Source organism: Haemorhous mexicanus, chromosome 3, assembly GCF_027477595.1.
Source record: "Haemorhous mexicanus isolate bHaeMex1 chromosome 3, bHaeMex1.pri, whole genome shotgun sequence".
In the NCBI taxonomy this organism is placed as follows: Eukaryota; Metazoa; Chordata; class Aves; order Passeriformes; family Fringillidae; genus Haemorhous; species Haemorhous mexicanus.
The window spans coordinates 31,006,563-31,024,792 of NC_082343.1; the positions used below are offsets into that span (position 1 = coordinate 31,006,563).

The 18,230-nt window shown below is 36.3% G+C and overlaps 1 protein-coding gene across 1 annotated transcript in view; it reads left to right on the forward strand.

The window, feature by feature from the left end:
- The window catches only part of KIF6 (kinesin family member 6), a 155,524-nt gene that overhangs the window by 118,577 nt on the left and 18,717 nt on the right, over positions 1-18,230 (forward strand). Inside the window, exon 16 of the mRNA XM_059841246.1 lies at positions 6,762-6,812. Coding sequence (XP_059697229.1) covers positions 6,762-6,812 — 51 coding nt within the window. The remainder of the gene's footprint in view (positions 1-6,761; positions 6,813-18,230) is intronic.

Genomic DNA, 18,230 nt, shown 5'->3' on the forward strand with positions numbered 1-18,230 from the left:
TGATTATGTAGGGAAAACTGTATTTCCATGTGTGTCTGGTAATGTGCTGAGCTTAGGCTATGGTTTGCAATTATGAATTTGTGGAAGTCAGGGTTGTGCTTCAAATTCTAGACCTGTTGTCCTTTCTGAGAGCTCTGACTGCAGAGCTCTATTAAATCCCATCAGGTTCCTTGCTCCCAATGGTCTGGCCCATCTCTTTGCTGGTAGTTACTTTCTCCAATCTTTTTTTCCCAGCTGGCAAAAGAGAGTGTTTACTTGTTTTTCAGACATTGTAGTTGAGTTGATGATAGTCTCTCATCTTAAATTGCTGGTATGCTTGTGCTGATGTGCCAAATTCTGCTGCTAGAGCAGCCAGAACATGGACAGACATTTCCTTCTACATTCTCTGCTGTGGGGCAGTGACCTTTGACAGCAAACTTTGGGATGGAGGGAAGAGGAGACAGGAGAGGCAGTAAAATCTTAAACTGCTGCAGAAGGCAGAAATTTAGTGCAGCAGGTTATACTCTATGTCACCTGAGGTATTGTCACCCATATATTTTTAATGCTGATGAGGGCCATATTTCCTACGTGGAAAAATGCATGTGCATCAGAGAGGCCCTGAGTATTGCAATAGCATGTTTTCCTCCAAGGGAGGAAAACATATTATTGCACCAAGGGTTACTATGCCACCAAGGGTTTTCTGAAAATGAGAAGCTATCAAATTACATGGGGATTTTGCCAACCATGTATTCCAAAATTAAGCATTTCCATCAGACACAGTGCTGAGCCAGTTTACTAATGCAGACTACTTTGTCTCTGCTCATTGTCCTAATAGAGCCAACTGACATGTTTTTGCTATTGGAGAAGGACAAAGTTTGAAAAGAAAATTCAGAATTTGTCCCAAATATTTCTCTGGGTCAGAGAAAGGCTGAATGGTTTATTTGTTCTTAGTGCTGCAGAATTTTGCATTAGAATAGAATATTTTCTTTTATTCCATGACTTTTCTTGTCACGTACTTTTTATCATAGACTGTGTTCTCATACAATTTCATCACCAGATTTTAAAAAATATTTTAACACATCTGGTAAGATTTTCTATAACTATCTCTGTTTAATCTTCTCAGTTTGAGAAATTGTTCCATTTCCTTGGGTTAAATGTCTCCTCCTTTCATGAATACTTTGTAAGCTGTTACAACTCTAACCTCAAGCGCAGTTAAAGATATACCTGTACAAGGCTCATGGAAGTTGTGTGATTGCTCCCCTCTTTGCCTCTGAGTGATTATTTACTGAGTATGCATCTTTAACTTCTGCTCATTCAGCAGGACTTCTTATCTGATTCGAGTGGGTGCATGCAACTTCATGAATCAGATTTAATAGTTTCAGCGTCTTGAGTTGGTTTTCATAGTTGGGTGGTAGCTGAGTCCAACAGCAAATATAGCGGCATTGCATTACAAACAAAACTCCCACTTATTTCCTCTCATGGTTTAAGCCCAGCTGGCAAAAAAGCACCACACAGCCACTTGCTCACTCCCCTCTGGTGGGACTGGGGAAAGAATCAGAAAAGTAAAAGTAGGAAAACTTATAAAACTATATACTTTAATGGGTAAAGCAAAACGTGTGTGCAAGCAAAGCAGAAAAAGGAATTCCTTCACTCCCTATTGACAGAAAGGTGCTCAGCCATCTCCAGGAAAGCAGGGTTCCTTCCCTCCTAAGAGTGACTTAGGAAGACAAATACTGTCACTCCAAATGGCTATGCTTCATTCTTGTTCCCCTGAGCTTTTTTTAGCTAAACATTATGCCATATGGTGTGGAATATCCCTTTGGTCCATTGGGCTCAGCTGTCCCAACTGTGTTCCATCGCAGCTTCTTGTGCATCCCCAGATTATTGACTGGTGTGGCAGTGTGAGAAAGAGGGGGGTGTGAAAAGCAACATCTAATACCATATAGCATGAATAGAGACCCAAAATCCCTGGAGGGTGAGTTCCAGGAATCAGATGCCCTGGATGCATAGGAGGATATTCTGCTAGATATTTTATGTAACACCAAAAATTATTTAACAATGAAGAAAGTGAAACATACAGCATGCTATTCGAGGTGTGAAGGTTTCAGGATCTCCATGATTAAGGGAGGCATTAAGATAAATGCATGCTTGAAAAATGTAAAATAATAGAAAGATACTAAAAAATAACAAGAGATGAGAAGTCATTGACAAAGGTTTTAGCCTGTCAGTTCTTGAGTTAACAGTCTTTGAAACCTTATAATAGTATTTTATTGAGGATCTAATAAAACATAAGAGAAGTTTTAAAACCTGTAAAGTCGACCCAAAAAACCTTTTTTTTAAATCAGTGGGGGTTTTTTAATTGAAACATAGTCACTTTTGTATTGTCCTGAAGCATATGCTTCAGGTCAAAGCATTCCTTGTCTGTAATACATTGGAAGATAATTTCAGATCCTTGAAACAGTCTGGAACAATGCAAAGACAAGAAGTAAAAGGACAGCCATATTATTCAAGTTATGTATTCTGTCCTATTTGGTCACCAAATGGGATACTTTCCTCTGCTTTACATCACTCTTAATTAGATTTCTCTCTTCCATTTTATCCTCTCCATCTCCCTCCTTGATATTTTTCTGTCACAAAGTCAAAGTTCTGTGTTACCGGCTCATCTCTTTTCCATACCTATGTGTCTTCAGAAACCCAGGCCAAAACCAACAGATTTATCACAGCCTTAATGACAGCTGGCTGCATGCTGAGTGAATTCTTAAATTCCTCAAAACTACTTTTCTTGCCAAAACATGTGGAGTTGCAGCAGTCAACATTTTATTGGGACTGTTATCTCCAGATGAAGAATGACTCTGCTGGAAAAAATTATTTGGTATCAGCTATAGACCTATTTTTAGCTTCTTGTTTGGTGAAACTTCAGAAAATATAATTAGCCATATGTTGAGCAATGTTCTCCACGTCTTAAATTCAATTTTTGCAAACCACATTTAAGCACTACCTCTTCCACAACTTTACACTTAGAATCAGAAGACATGGTAGGGTTTTTTATGAGAATGTGATTCTTCATATTTCTTTGGGTATATATTTGTGCTTATGAAGATTGTAGAACTGGCAGTACTTAAGACTAAAATATTACTTTTGTTTATATGGGAAGATTTTTGCAGGCAATGGTACTGGAATCATCCCCTACTTCTGTCACTTATGAACTTCAAGCCTAGCACTGGGGCAATGGTGTTCTCAGAGGCAGAAAAGTAGAGTACGTCAGAAACATTCATTCTCCCCCACAAGTATTTATAGTGAAAACAAAATAAGATTACTTTAATCAAAAACATATACAGAAAATCTTAAGGGTTTGTCAAAAATAAGAGCTTCTAAGTGAAAACATTTTTTCCCCAAATGAAATCTAAACAAACTTTTAAATTTCAAATTGGATTAAAACAAATCAAAAGATTAAATCATATCTGTCTGGCTAAAGTATTGGTATGGAATTATAGTCAGGTGCCTCATGATACTACTATGTCCCCCAAATCTAAACTCATGTTTGGCCTACTTTTCCCATAATACAATTTCAGTTTTTCCTCAGGAAGTTTTCTGGGAAATGAAGTTCAGTTTTTGCTGCCCTGAAAAGGCAATTCGAACTATGTGAATTGGATAAATGTCACCTTTCTATTTCTATTTAAAGAAGAAAAAGAAAACTCTTTTGCTAGAAGAATAGTAAGGCTGGAGTTTTATTTTGCTAGTCAGTGGAGAAGTGTTCTTTGGTTCCTCTCTGGTTACAGGTGGTCTGATTCAAACTTCTCATTCTTTCACAAAGCTGCCAAATAAAAGAAGTTTTCTTGCAACATCATGGTCCATATCATGGAGCAGAAGTGTAAGAAGGCTAGAGTGAAGGGAGAGAAGAACATTTGGGATAGTTCCACACTGCTGAATGGTCTGACAAATCTTGCAATACAAATAGAGCTTCTGCAGCCTCCGTGGTTTCTATCCTAGTTGTGCTCAGAGTAGACCCCACGTAATTGAAAGTCAAGCCTCTTGGCTATGATCATTTAAAACCCAGTCCCAATGTTCTTGTGTTTCCACATTTTTGTACTGATGGCAAGCTGTTGTCTATCTGCTTGAACTTACTCTCATTTACTTGTTTGGCCTACTTTTTTTCTGTTGGCCTCATTGCCACTTGAAACTCAAAACATTTAGATTGCTGATGATTGTTTCTAGCAATGTAAAAGAAGGAGACATAACACCATTTATTGCCAAAATGGAGAAATGTATGTCACCCTTATTTTCAGGTGGCTCTTGATTAAAGCCTGTTGTCCCTACTGGAACCATTTTTTTCAAATGACAGTGGCAGTTGCCTTTTGCAGCTCACAGTGCTTAGGAGAGTTTCTGATTCCTTCCACAAAGATAAATGTATCGATTGTTTCTGAGGCACCTCTGTTAATGGTAATCCATTGAAATGAGTTTCAAGATTACTACAAATTGTTTCATGGCTGTCTCATGGCTCAATATTGAGTGAGTAATATCACACTGTGTGAAACAGTGCCTTCAAATACAAGGATCTAAATAGTCACAATTTGAGGAAAAAGTAGCATGTTTAATCACATTTCATTGTGTATTTAAATCAATTGAGTTGCTTTATAGAGCTTTCAGAGCACCAGTAGCAAGAATGTTGATCATTCTACTGGATTTTTATCAGTAAAAATTAGTTATCAAGGGTGTTTTTTCTATAGTTAAAGGAATCAACTTATTTAACTGAATGTGGTTTTTTGGTCGAGTGTTAGTACAGCTGAGATGGAGGATTTATTTGTTTTTATAGCAGGGTTAAATGAAGTTAGCTACTTCACTTAACCTGTTTCTCAGTAGCTGACAGCTTTTCCTAATTTTACAGATTATATTTTCCTAATTTTACAGGTAACTTTAATTATAGAAAAATTCATTTGTTCAATTAAAAATAATTTTAAAAGAATAAAACTTCCCCTCCATAAAAATAAAAATCTATGTTTATTTTATAGTTGGAGAGTAGGTGGAGTGTTTTCTTTTGTTTGTTTTCTATAGACATTCAAAACAACAAAACTTGACTGTTATACTGCAATGTATTTCAAATAATACATTTCCTACAATGCTGCTAAATACTTAGCAACTATTCTCATAATTTCCAAAGAAATTCAATTTGTTATGGTCCTTTTGTGCTCACAGAACAATCTAATTCTCATGACCTGTGAATTTAAGTGTTTATTTATATTCTCTGGTTAAGCATTTGCCAACTTTTAATGACTTAATTTGCCTCTGATTAGCTTACTCTGTAAGACTTCACTTGTAAGCAAAATGATATTTTTAATTCAAAATGCACACTAATATGATATAGATAAATCACAGGTCTGGGGGTAAAAAAAGTGAATCCAGCATGGATTTTTTTCTTTCTCTGGTATCCAGATTTACAGCTTAGTAAATATTATGAACAAACCTCTACTTAGAAATTGTTTTAATTTGAAAACTTGAGAGACATAATCCCATACCCTTTCAGAATACATCTACTGCTGAAATTCCATATTTAAGGTTATGATATTCCTTTATTAGTTCCATTAATGTCTTTGAATAATGACTTCCCATGTGGTAATCTAATTACTGTTTGGAATAATCAGGAAATTGGCCCATTGTCATAGATCAGGTAGGAAATTGATAAAAGAAGGATAAAAAATGAATTCTATGGGGCATGGGGGTCTAACTAGGAATGCTGAGATAATGGAATTGGTTACTTTTTGATTGAAAACCAATGACATCTACACAGTGAGTCCTGTTGAGTAATTGCCATGATTTAGCAATATTACTGCCCAACTCAGTGCCCCCACCAAGACTCTCCAAACCACACAGTACTGTCTCTCACTGCCCCATTCTCCCCTTCCCAGCTCTGGTGGGATGGAGAGAATTACAAGAGGTAAGAAAGGCAAAGATCACAGGTTGAGATGAAAACAATTTATTGGAAAATAATTTCCAATTTGTTTTATTGTCTTATATCCATGAGACAATTCATTTTATTGTCTCATAGCAATGAGACAATAAAATGAATAGCAACAGTGTTAATGACAAAAGGTACAGGAAAAGAAAGAATTCACACAGAAAACCTCCTCAATATTAGACAATATAGGATGGCTCCCTTTCCCTGTTTTCTTGACCCTTCTGAGAAGTGTCCCTTTCCACTGCCCCTAGCAATGATGTGAGGTAGTACAGAATAACCTCATGACCCCCTCCCAACTACTGAAAAAAATTAACCCCGGCCAGAACCAGGACAGTAGTAGAACTTGCAGAAGCTCTAGTACATGGGATATTTGAAACGGAACATGACAGACAAGAAAAAATAGATTTTGGGGAATTAGTTTTTCACTGGCAAAGGTGTGCACTAGTGACCTACTATCTCATGAGCACCTTTAAGTCTGTTTGAACAAATACTTGGAATTCCATATATCCTCTGGTCCCTTTTGGACTTCGTTTGTATCTAGCATTAGGAGATCGTTATCCTGTGAAAGTGCTTGACAGTAAATGCTCAATTTTCAGTCTTTCTTACTGGACAATTAAATCTCAGTATATGTAGAGTCACATTGTGCTCACTTACCTACTTGCAGTAGAGAAAAGGACAGAACTCAGAAATCAACTTGTCCCATAGATCACAAAAAACTCCTAAAATTGGCCAGCAGCACAGGGAGTTTTAAATGGTAGGAAACATGCAACGACTTCATTGATTTTTGACATTTTGAATTCTAATTATTTGCATTTCATATCTTTTACAGACCATCTGAAAGGAAAGATAATCCAGAGGCAGATACAGAGAGCAGCTCTAGGTAAGAACGTAACATTTTAGATAGTCTACAACAGGGACAAGCTCTCTCCCAGGGCTGAATCTGCTTGGGAGACAGGCTGTATTTTCTATGACAGACTTTTTGCCACAGTATTTCTACAATAGTCCATGCCACAAAGAACATGTGAACTTTGCCTGAATTTTGACTCAAAAGGAGTCTAATTTTATGTGTGGTGAGAAAAATAATACACAATTCTTACAGATTTGGGAGTTTGGTTTCAAGTTAGTCTAATCTGAATTCCCATTAACACATACTGATTTGTCCTGAGGCTGAGCTAGTAGCCATGTTGCCACAATCTAACATTCTTTTTAATTTTTCTCATTCCAAGGGGGACTGAAGGCATATACGGTTCATTTCTCTCACATCTAGTTATTGAAATTGAGAAGTTATTCTTGCAGTTTCTGTTGACACAGCTGTACAGCTAAAATTGTCTGTGTAAGTTGTTTACAAAAGTGTAAAGTCATCCAAATTTGGTTTAAGATGCTTTAAGCTGACTTCACTGACTTTGTACTGAAATGGCCAAGGAGTGTTCATAAGAGAATTCCACTCTGGGGACAGTAAACTTCAGGCCAAAATTTGACAGAAAACTACTGGTTTTAGCTCCCCCCCTCATTTAGATCCATAGAAGAATCCCAAAATATACCTTCATGGACCTGCTTCACATAAAAGATGGAGCTAACTTGGACCAGATTGCAGCTGATACATGAGATAAATGTTCTCTATGTTATGTATACATTTCTATGTATACATAACATAGAGAACATTTATCTCTTAATAAGAGAGAGAAAATTTGGGGACTATCTTTTCCAAAAGTCAGATGAGTAAGTTACTTCAGAATAACATAACTGTTTCTGTTTCTAATTTACCCATGCATCTCAAGCTTTGGTGATAATATTATTGTTTCATACATTTATAATTTTTTATTTTGATTTGAAAATCAGCACTAAAAATAATTTTGTCTGTCAATAAAGCCCAGGAATCAAACTCAGTTGATTTTTATCAGGATGAGAAGTGGAAGGGAAGGAATTGCTGATCTCTTCTTCCTGTTATCCAGTGGCAGAACACATGTGAAAGGTTCAAAGCTGCATCACAGGAGGTTCAGATGTGATGTTAGGAAAAGATACTTTACCAAGAACAGGCTTCCTTGACAGATGATCAATGTCCCATACCTACCTGACTGTTTAAAAAGTATTTGAGTTTAATGGTTTAATAGTAATATGCTTTCACTTTTGGTCAGACCTGAAGAGGACTAGATGATTGCTGGGAGTCCTGTCCAACCCCTCCCCTTCCCTGCCCTCTCCTTCCCTCCTCTGAAGTTCAATTTAAAGGTGCTATCTTCAGAATAACATGGAATTTTTCTTTAATTCACTCCAGGTTTGAATATCATCTATTTAGTAATTTTTTAAACACTCTTACAAGTTACAACAAGATAAATCATAGCAGTGTTGTTTATGAGAATTCCTTATTCAATATTTTGAAAAATGAACTAATATATTCTGAATGTATGTTTCAATCTGAATGATAATATCTGGTCTTGTACACTGACTTTTTTTATTACATAGAAAAATTGTGTTTCAAATGCTTTTTTCAATAATTAAGCTGTTTTTCATAATATAGGTAGGTATTATTTTTCATGTCCTTAAGAAATGCCATAGTAGTGACTTTACCAGCTATACATTCATAGTGTGAATATTTTATTAGTAATTCACCTCATAGCAGGCAACCTGTGTGGTTTTGCCTTTTTGTTTTGAGCATTGCTGTCTGCTTATTCTCACTAAGTCTGGAATGGACAAAGTATTTTCCAGTATTTGCATTATTATTTGAAATACTCTGGATATTTAAACTTAATACTTATTCTGTGAGTTGGGGAGTATTATTTGCCTACCTGCCTTTCTGGGTGAATGTTTTTTTCAAAGAGCAACAGGTGCCAAGTCTCCCAGGAACTTCTTGATGATCAGAATGTCATCAAGATATTCTTAAATGAAAACTGTGTGGTCAAAAGTCTAATTAAGGGTCTGTTGAAATCCCAACATGAAATAAAACACACCATTGTTTCAACTAGAAACCAAGTTAAGTTAACATCTTCCAGCTGCCTTTTTTTTCTTCCCATTAACTTAAAGCATTTTATGGTTAAAACTCTTCAAGAAAGTATTCTAGTCTGATTTGAAAGAGTGTAGGTCTGTTTCCCTTATGGCTATGCTTAAGATGTGGATTTCTTTTTGAAGGAAAACACCACTACTCAAGCCATTGCTCTTAGCTATCTCTTTTAAAACACCATGTGCTGGGAGTTAAAACAGGACACAAATAGATGGGAGGTATCATCATAGACAAAGGATGTTCGAAGTTTGTCAGTACACTTCCAGAAACATTGAATACTTTATGTAAATTTGTAAGGATTCATCTCAGTGTGCCTTTCATCTTTATTAACGGCAAAAAATACCTTATTATGCAAATGAATTATTTTAGATATTTATCTTTATAAAAATCTTTCAGAGTAACACACTTAACTGCATTTTTATGCAGGATTTAAAATTCATTTTGCATTCCTAACTGCACTTCAGGATTATTTAAAATGAAATAATGTGCACACTGCCTATGTATTGACAGCAAAAACACTGGGTCACAAACATGCTTCAGGGTGGAAAAGATGGGAGAAAAGAATGGAAAGAAAAGCTTTCCCTGGGGTTTTCAGTGTTTTAGAAGAAAAGTTGATGTTTTATTTGATTCTAGTGAAGCATTATCTTATGCTTTAAAGTAGTATTTCTGTAAAATTCAGAGCCTGATGGCAAAACCTTTATCCTTCTGAGGAGGTTTGTTAGGAGCAAATTACTGTCCAGCTCTGTTGCCCTTGTAAAGCTACTTGAAATGAAAAAACAAAAAAAGGATACATGTGGGTCTTTGTAAGGAATTTGCATCCCTAGTACAGATTTCAGCATTAAGGCGCAGTGTATCAATATTTTATTAGAAAACTTCAACCAATCCAAATAAAAACCCACTTGTTTTTCCAGGTTTTGTAACTTGAATTTTAGAAATAAGATTCTATATTTCTCATATGATTCAAAGAGCTGCTCCCAAGTTTTTTTTTAAGCAAAATTCCCTTGAAAAACTTCCTCATAAAAAATAAAAAGATGAGGTGAGTGAGAAACAACAGATATATTTCAATCCCTGAAAATGCATACCAGCATTTGATTTGGTGTGGCAAATGCCTGTGAGCAAAGATTTTGGCATGTTATTTTTATATTTGGATTTGTAACATATATTTGGTTTTAAGCAAATATAGGGAAATTCCTGATTATCTTTCTTCCCTTTACAGCTTTATCTGTGCCATCTTTTCCTACATTTTCAAAGCTAGATGCCTGTTCTAAATATGTTAGTATCAGTCTATGCCCTTTTTCATTCCTTGCTGTGTGTTTCTTTATTGCACGTTTCATTCTGCTTACTCACCTTTCCTTGTCTAGAAGTGAATGAACATGATCAGCACAGACGACAGAGAGTGCTGTGTAATGAATTCATCAGGGTACTCCTGCAGGAGTATTCCAGCCAGTCTTGGAGAGGATTTCAAGCAATGATTCCTCCAATGCTTTGATGCTGCCACTACCATATATCCAACATCGAGACACAAATATGTTGCCTGACAACAAAATTCTGCGTATCAGAAAAGTTACAAAGGGGAACTGCTGCTTCTAGCTGTCCAGTGTCAGATCCCAGAATCACAGAATGATTTGGCTTGGAAAGGAGGTTTAATCCTCCAGCCATGGGGATGGACATTTTTCACTATATTAGGTTGCTCAAAGTTCTATCCAACCTGTCATTGAACCATTCCAGTGTGGCTCATGCCGCTAGAAATGCTGGTCCACCATGGTTTGTACCTGCTCTGGATATAAGACATGTTCAGGAAGTGTATAATAGTCCTCTCTGCGACCATTGCAGCCTCTTCTAGACATATATAACATTAATTAGTCTAATAATTATGACTGTCTTGAACTCATCTCCTATGATCTGTGTGAATGGAAAGCACAAAGCACTTCCAAACTGCTGGCTTGCATCAGAGTTAATCTGTTCTTTAAATAAATCCACATTTAAATAAAATGAGCTTGGTTTCTTTCACTACTTTGCATCTTGTAACTGAGATGACATTTAACTTTTTTCATATGAAGCAGAAGAGTCTTGATCTATACTAATGCCATGAAATGAAGAGACACAAGTGTTTTCAATCAGAAAATGACAGGAGTTGAGGAAGCTGGCAGTTTGTGTTTTCCCACACAAATCCAGCATAGTCCATGGAGAATAATAGATGGCCTGTTTTAAGAACATCATTCTTGGTGATGAAAAATGATATCTTATGTATGGGCTAAATAAAGCACTTTAGAGAAATAATCTAAAGTCCATAATTTCAAGGAGGTGGTGTTTTGTTTTTTTGCTTGGTTGGGTTTTTGGGTTTTGGGTTTGGTTTTTTTTGGTTTGTTTTTTTTGTTGTTGTTGTTGTTGTTGTTTGGTTGTTTTTGGTTTTTTTTTTTAAGAGATAAGGCAATGTCCCCAGTACTACCAGAAATCCAAGGGCTAAAATATGCTAGAGAGCAGTGTAGTCAGTTTACAATAGCTTCAGAATAAGGGAAAGATTTCTCTTAGGAATACACAATTTTGATATTCACAATCTTTCTGTGTGTTATGTTCTTCTGTATATTTGCCCTTGAAATGTCAAATAGCAGCGGTGGTTTTGTGTAAGTTCTTGTCCATGCAGCACACAGATTTTTATTCCTAGAGTGACATCTAGTGGCATTAAGGACATTTTTCTTTAGGGATGAGTTTAATTTCTTTAGTCTATTTCAAAGGAAATGGGAATTCTGAGTGACAGAAGGCTGGTAAGATTGTGCTTGCTCAGAGGGACATTTATTTTTCATTGTTGCAAAGATAAAGATACCAATAGCACAACTGGATGAAAATTCAAAACCAGTACCTCTTTGCCTCTATTAACAAGTTTTATTCTGCCAAAGATACAGGTACTTTTTAATTTGCTTTGTACAATTACTGAAATTTATTAGGTACTTTTAGAAATATTTGCCAAAGTATTTTTTCATCAAATGCTTGTAACAGTTAGGGGCAGTTATTTTTGGACATATATATAAGCAGTTGTTTGGACATTACAAGTTGTTAGACTACATCCTTTGGTGACTGTGAAGCTACACACTGCAACAAACATATTCTTGGTTTTGCACACTATTTTGTGCTTCAAGTCAGCATAGTTTATGGCTGAAACTATGAGCTCTTGAAGCGTTTTTTTATTTTTGTATCTACCAAGTTCTTCTGTAAAGATCATCAAAATCAGGAAAAAAGCCCTGGATTCAAAGCAGCAGCTAGACAAGCTGCAATGATGGCCTTGCCACAGCACTTGAGGTTCCTTCTTGGGTTCCTCCTTGGGTTTTCCCAGTATTACATAGGAACTTAGTTTAAAACTGTAGGAGTATGTTCTAATAAGAAGACAGTTCTTCCACCTGTCTTTTCAGGCCTCAATCTCACACAGACTTTTCTTTCCACAGGTTTCTCTCCAGTCCTTCTAGAGAGTTTTGTAGTTTTATTTTTTTGCTGTATTTTTTTCTATTACTTTTTTTTTAGCAGGATTTACCATGTCCAAGGTTAAATTCTAGAGGCAGGCATCTAGAATTTAACTTTCAGTTAAATTCTCTTTCAGTTTGTCTTCAAGAAAGAGAATACTGCTAATTACTGAAAGTCTTTGCAAATATGTCCTTCTGAAATGTCAGAGAAAATTCTGAGATTATTTGTGTGTTCCTATTAAACTTCCAATGTGACTCACTCAAATCCAGTGATCAGACCTCAGAAAAGAGCAAAGACATTTTTGGATCAAGTGACATTTTTATTAGGAGTCATGAACTTGTAGCACAGCTACCCAGTACTCAGCTTTTTGACATTGACTTTGGCATTTAACTGTTGTTGGAACAGCTTGCAGTCTGTAAGCTTTCTTGTAGTAAGTATTTCTTCTGAAATAATGAAAAGCTCAGTGAGAGTTGTATTATTATTTAGAAACTCCTTCTGGTGTCTAACAAGACAGAATCTGAAGATGAAGCTTTCAATTCTCTAATTTGGTCTATTAAGATAAGATATTAAGATGCTGTGAAGGTAGTTACACATGGAAAAAATCTTCAAAGAAGTTTGCAGGATGTCTGTTCATGGAGTTTTCACAAGATGTCTGGACATAATCTGGTTCAGTTTTCACCAAACCTTCAGCAGTTTGAAGTACACAGGGTTCCAAGGTCCCTTCCAACCAGAATGATTCAATGATTCTGAAACAGGACTTGAGGTAGAGTGAACAAAAAATAAATCTGGTTCTATGCACACAGACTATAGATTCTAGGCCTGAGCTTGGTTGCTTATCTTCAGCATATCTTTGAGTACATCTCTCTTTTGGCTCTAAAAAGCTGGTAAAAATTTTAACTAAGAATAATACAGAGTTTTAAATGCTGTAGGCTTCTTTCTTCTGGCCATGTCCACTAGGTGTGTTGGGCAGCTTGACAAGTCCTGTTTCAGTCAAGGTTTCCTCCATGAAAGCTCTCTGTAATAAAAATTTCTGTAACGTAATGAACTGTAAACAACAAATAGAGCTCTTTTACATCTGTATTTCTGTGAGGTTTTCAAGGTCAGACCTAGAGTAGAAATTTCTATCTAGCTGATTATGTAAAGGACGGGACAAGGGGTGAACAATGAAATAGCATGGCAAGTGTGATATCCAGCATTTCAGAACAACATGCAGGTCTGGTAAAAAAACTTCTGCCATTTATTTTTGGCTGAAATAGCTAAAGGAATTTAATTCATTTCTTCTTTGCTGAAAATGTTTACATATTTGAGATCAAAATAAATAATTACTTGGAACAAGTAGCTAATAATATCCCACAAATGTGCAGAGGTTGGATATAACTTCTCCAGATAAGAATCTTGTGGTTAAGTTGTAATTGCTTCTGGATATGTCAAGATTGTCTCTTCTCAGTACACACTACATTGTAATTCAGCCAACAGCTACCAGAACTTCAAGCCCAGTGTCCTTTCCTTCACAGGTCATAGGAAAGAACTGAGCTAGGAGAACTCCCTAAATACCTCTGTATTTCTTGTTCTTGAGCTGGTAGCACAGCACAGACAGCCCAGCTGTTCTGCAGCCAGCAGGTATGTGCATGGGAGAACCAGCAAAAGCGTGGCACTCCATGTGGGATAGGAGTGTGGCCAGTAGGGATAGGGGGTCCCAAAACCATAATCTGGTCCCTACAACTGCCCAAGTTGCATATGGCCCTAATCTAATACACATGCCAGAATACTGAACAAAATCAAAATGATTCCTAAAGAATGACATTCCTGGTGACATTAAATCCTATAGTCGTAGTTTCAGAAATTTTCTGGAAAATTCATACATCATATCAACATCTAAAAAAGCATTTAGGTAACTGTTTTAGAGGACCCATGGAGTAGCCATGTGGGAGAGTGAAAACTAAACTTTCTGTAGTACTTTTGTCTTTGTTCTACTCTTAATTGAGGTGGGGTCTTAGCACATCTCTTTGCAATTTGCATAGAAAAAAAAATCAGATTCATGATAGAGGAGTTTCAGCCTGACACCTTTTGTTTTATTTGAGCCAAGAGTTAAACTAAATAATTTATAGTGCAACCTCATGCTCATAATATATTGATTTCACCAATAATGATGTCTTTCCTTTGCGTTTTCCATCTCCTCTACTGTCTTGCAGATGAAAGTAGCAGACAGATCAAAGTAGTTCAGACTTGTACAGCCATATACATTTGTTTGGTTAGTATTCACTTCTTGAATCAAGCTCAAAACCTCATTTATTGTCTAATTTGAAGTTAAACATCAGTTTCATGGCCCATCTATACCTATACACAGCTGAAACAGAAGCAGTTAAGGATAAGCATGTATGCTTATTTGTCCTTAATATTCTTTCAAATGACATTGCTATAAATTTAGTGTACAGTCCAGAATAAATGCTTCTGTGCATTGTCACGAGCGTTTGTACTGACAACCACAGTAAAGTTCTATGTCTACAGACAGTTCAATTCAGAATGCAGGTAAAACACCCCTTTATTTTCAGAAAACACTAGGCCTATTGAATTAATCCCACAGTTGCTATGTGCATTGCATCCTAAATGTGATCTGTGACACACTTTGCTGCCCATGCCTGTGTATGCTGTTCATGCCCAGTAATCTGAGATACTCATTGTGTCTGCACCTTTAGCACCTTTAGGTATGTCTTATTCTTAGGAAAGTTGTGCTATATTATTCTTAGTCAAATCCTTCTCTTGACTAGGCATTACTTTACAAAAGTTGTGCTGCTTATTGAACTGCAGTCTGGATATTGGTGGTGGGGTATTCCTAATGTCTCATGACAAAGCTTAGAAAAGAGATTTTTTTTTTTGTTTGTTTTCCATTAAGCTCTTGGATTTTGTAGAAATTAATCTTTACAAAACTTCAAAGCTTATGGATGACAAATCACACCCCTAGTGGGAGGCAGAGAAAGATCATTCAAACATATCAGGTATGATTTTATCTAATATTATGAGCAAGATAAATTATTCAAGAGGAATTATATGTAATCAAATGGTAAAAAGTATTTATTAAGTTTAGGCAAGAATCTGAGTTCGTAGGGGGTTCCTGGCTAAGACCCAGCTATGTTACTGCATCACTAGATTAACTGGCATGTATGGAACATATTAAACTTGAAGCTGCTTTGTTGTTTGTTTTTTTTCCCCATTTTATTTTAATTGTATATTTGGAAAGCAATAGGGAATTTTTAGCTGTGGTGGTTTCAGAAGCTTGCATGGCTTAAGTGCAGCTGACATGAAGGTAACGCCTCCTGTTTAGTATGCCATGTATTTTCAGGAAGAAAAATATAAGTTACTAGTTTCAAAGAAGAACCTTGAGGGAATTAAAGTGTGACTCTGTATTTAGGAAAAAAAGCTCACTGAGATTGGAAAAGTAGCTCTGCTTGCCAGGTGTGCATTGGAAGTTAGTTTGAGCCAGTGTTAATCCAGTAAAACTATAAGCAATGCAATGTTACCAAAAAAACCAACAAAACAAACAAAAAAAAAAGGCAGCATACCAATGGACCCTTTTATTAAATTCAGTGATCAAAATCAAAATCAACAAAATACACGTCCTTAATTCCCTGCACATCTGTTAACTTTTAAAATGCTGAAAATAGGACAGTATGTTTCAGTGTATTCTATGAAAAACTGGCTGAAATTTTTAAAAATTTAACCATATTACATTAGGGTTAAGTAAATTGCTGTAAACCCACAATATAAACTCCAAACATTAGGATATTTTCATCTTCTCCTGAGTTACATTGTGCCTGCTCATCTTTGCTTTTGTATAAGGTACACACATGGTGCCCAGTGACAAACATGGGCTGACATGGCCCTGGGGAAATAAAAAGAAAAGGAGGAGAATTACTTCTAAGATGATCCTGAATAATGATAGACTGGTATTCCTTTAAAAAAAAAAAAAATCAACTTACAACATCTGTTCCATTTTGAAAGCACTAATGCTTGAGTTTGCCAAATGCTGCAAAGCTGATAAATAATGCAGTAAATATATTAATGGGATACTAAAGTCAATTCTAAATTTGGTTACTTCAAGTGACTATAAATTTAAGCAGATAAACACAAGACTATCCAGTGGAAAAAAAAAATGAAAATATTTGACTGCAAAATACAGCTGGAGGGCAAGGCACAATGTTATTTGAGGCACAAGACAATAAATCCCTAGGAGTTTGACTTCCAGGATACACTCAGGTTGAGAAATATATGAGCACCCCAGAGAGTATAAAGTTCAGGGTCACAGAGAGTTTCTTGCAAAATTTTCTGACTGTAGAGAAGAATCTGCCAGAGTATTTCAGGTTGTTGCCAGTTTGCAGTAAACTATGGTAATAACACTTGTTATCACTCTAGAAATAGTGTGTTTCATCCATGCTTTCCATATGGCTTTGAAATAGCGATCCAGTTAGCAGGTGCTACAATTTCTCTTTGGTACTGTGTGATTTGATCACGTGGAATGTGCTGTAAAATTTACTACTTCCTGTACTCCAAAATTGGCCATTTCATTAGAATAAAATAATTATATCTTAAAATGCCTCTTACAGTCTTCTTTTTGGGAATAAAAGCACCAAAAATTACAAACTCTGATCAAATGAACTGTCACCTCATGCAGAGCTCACCTTCATCTCTATGCGGGCAGCTGGTATCAGTTGTATCCTGTGCTCACTTCACCAAATGGGTTGTATATGAAGATGAAGCAAAAACAGATGAAGCAAAACCAGTTAGCCTTAAAGTAAGCATGAAATTTGCCAGCTATTTCCCTACCCAGTGTAGCACTGTCAGTCTCTTCTTTACATCTTAGGACTCAGTATTCTTAAAAAAGGCTTCACCACTTAGGATTCATAATTTTTGCCACTCCGCTCTATGTGCAGTTATGTTAATGTAAAGAAACTAATATTCCTTATCAGAATGTTGCTGACTGCTGCCAAAATAGTTCTGTTGTACAGAACTGGATGCCAGCAGAAGTCCCTAGTATACACAGAGCCAATGTTTTCCTAAGCATGCATGTCATACCACCCTGCACCCCTGAAACCTGGGGTTGCATTATCCAGGATTAAATTGCAGCAACTGCATTCGTTGCCCAGGAGAAGTCACTGGGGCATGAAAAGTGCATGTGATATTACACTCCAACTGAATGAAATCATCTCAGCTGATGCACTAAAAGCACAGAGCTGAACTGTACAGCTGAGTTTCATATGACAAACTTTCAATCAATGAATTAAAAGTCAATCCTGACTGAACGAAGCAGATGCCACTTTGTGTTCTGTGCAGTTGCAGAAATTATATCTGATAGTTAATATTTTAGCAATAGCACTTCTACTACATCTTTTAATGTATTGCAAATTTTTTCATGTATGTGGGCAAAGCTGATGTCATGATTTTTCAGTGCTTCATAATCTCCATGTACTTGATATATGTGTGGTTAATATATATTTTCTGTTTCTGCATGTAAAACAGAAAATACAATAAACTCTTCACAGGAAAAAAAGCTCTAAAGAGTTTATAGCCAAAAGAAATTTTTTCTTAGGTATCTAAATTGAATTTGTGAGCAAATAGTATGCTTTTTCTGTTTTACAGTACATTTATTCAGTGTCCCTCTAACATTATTTTAAAATGACTGAGCCTATGTACTGAAGAATGCTAACATTCGATATAAGACACAGTGAGCCAGTAACCTCTGCCTTAGCTTCCTTTCTGCAGCTGTAGCTGAAATTGCCTGGAGTGGTAAGAGGAGAGGGATCTGAGGCAGCAGAAGCCCTGGGGCAGAAAGAGGCCACTGCAGGGATTTGT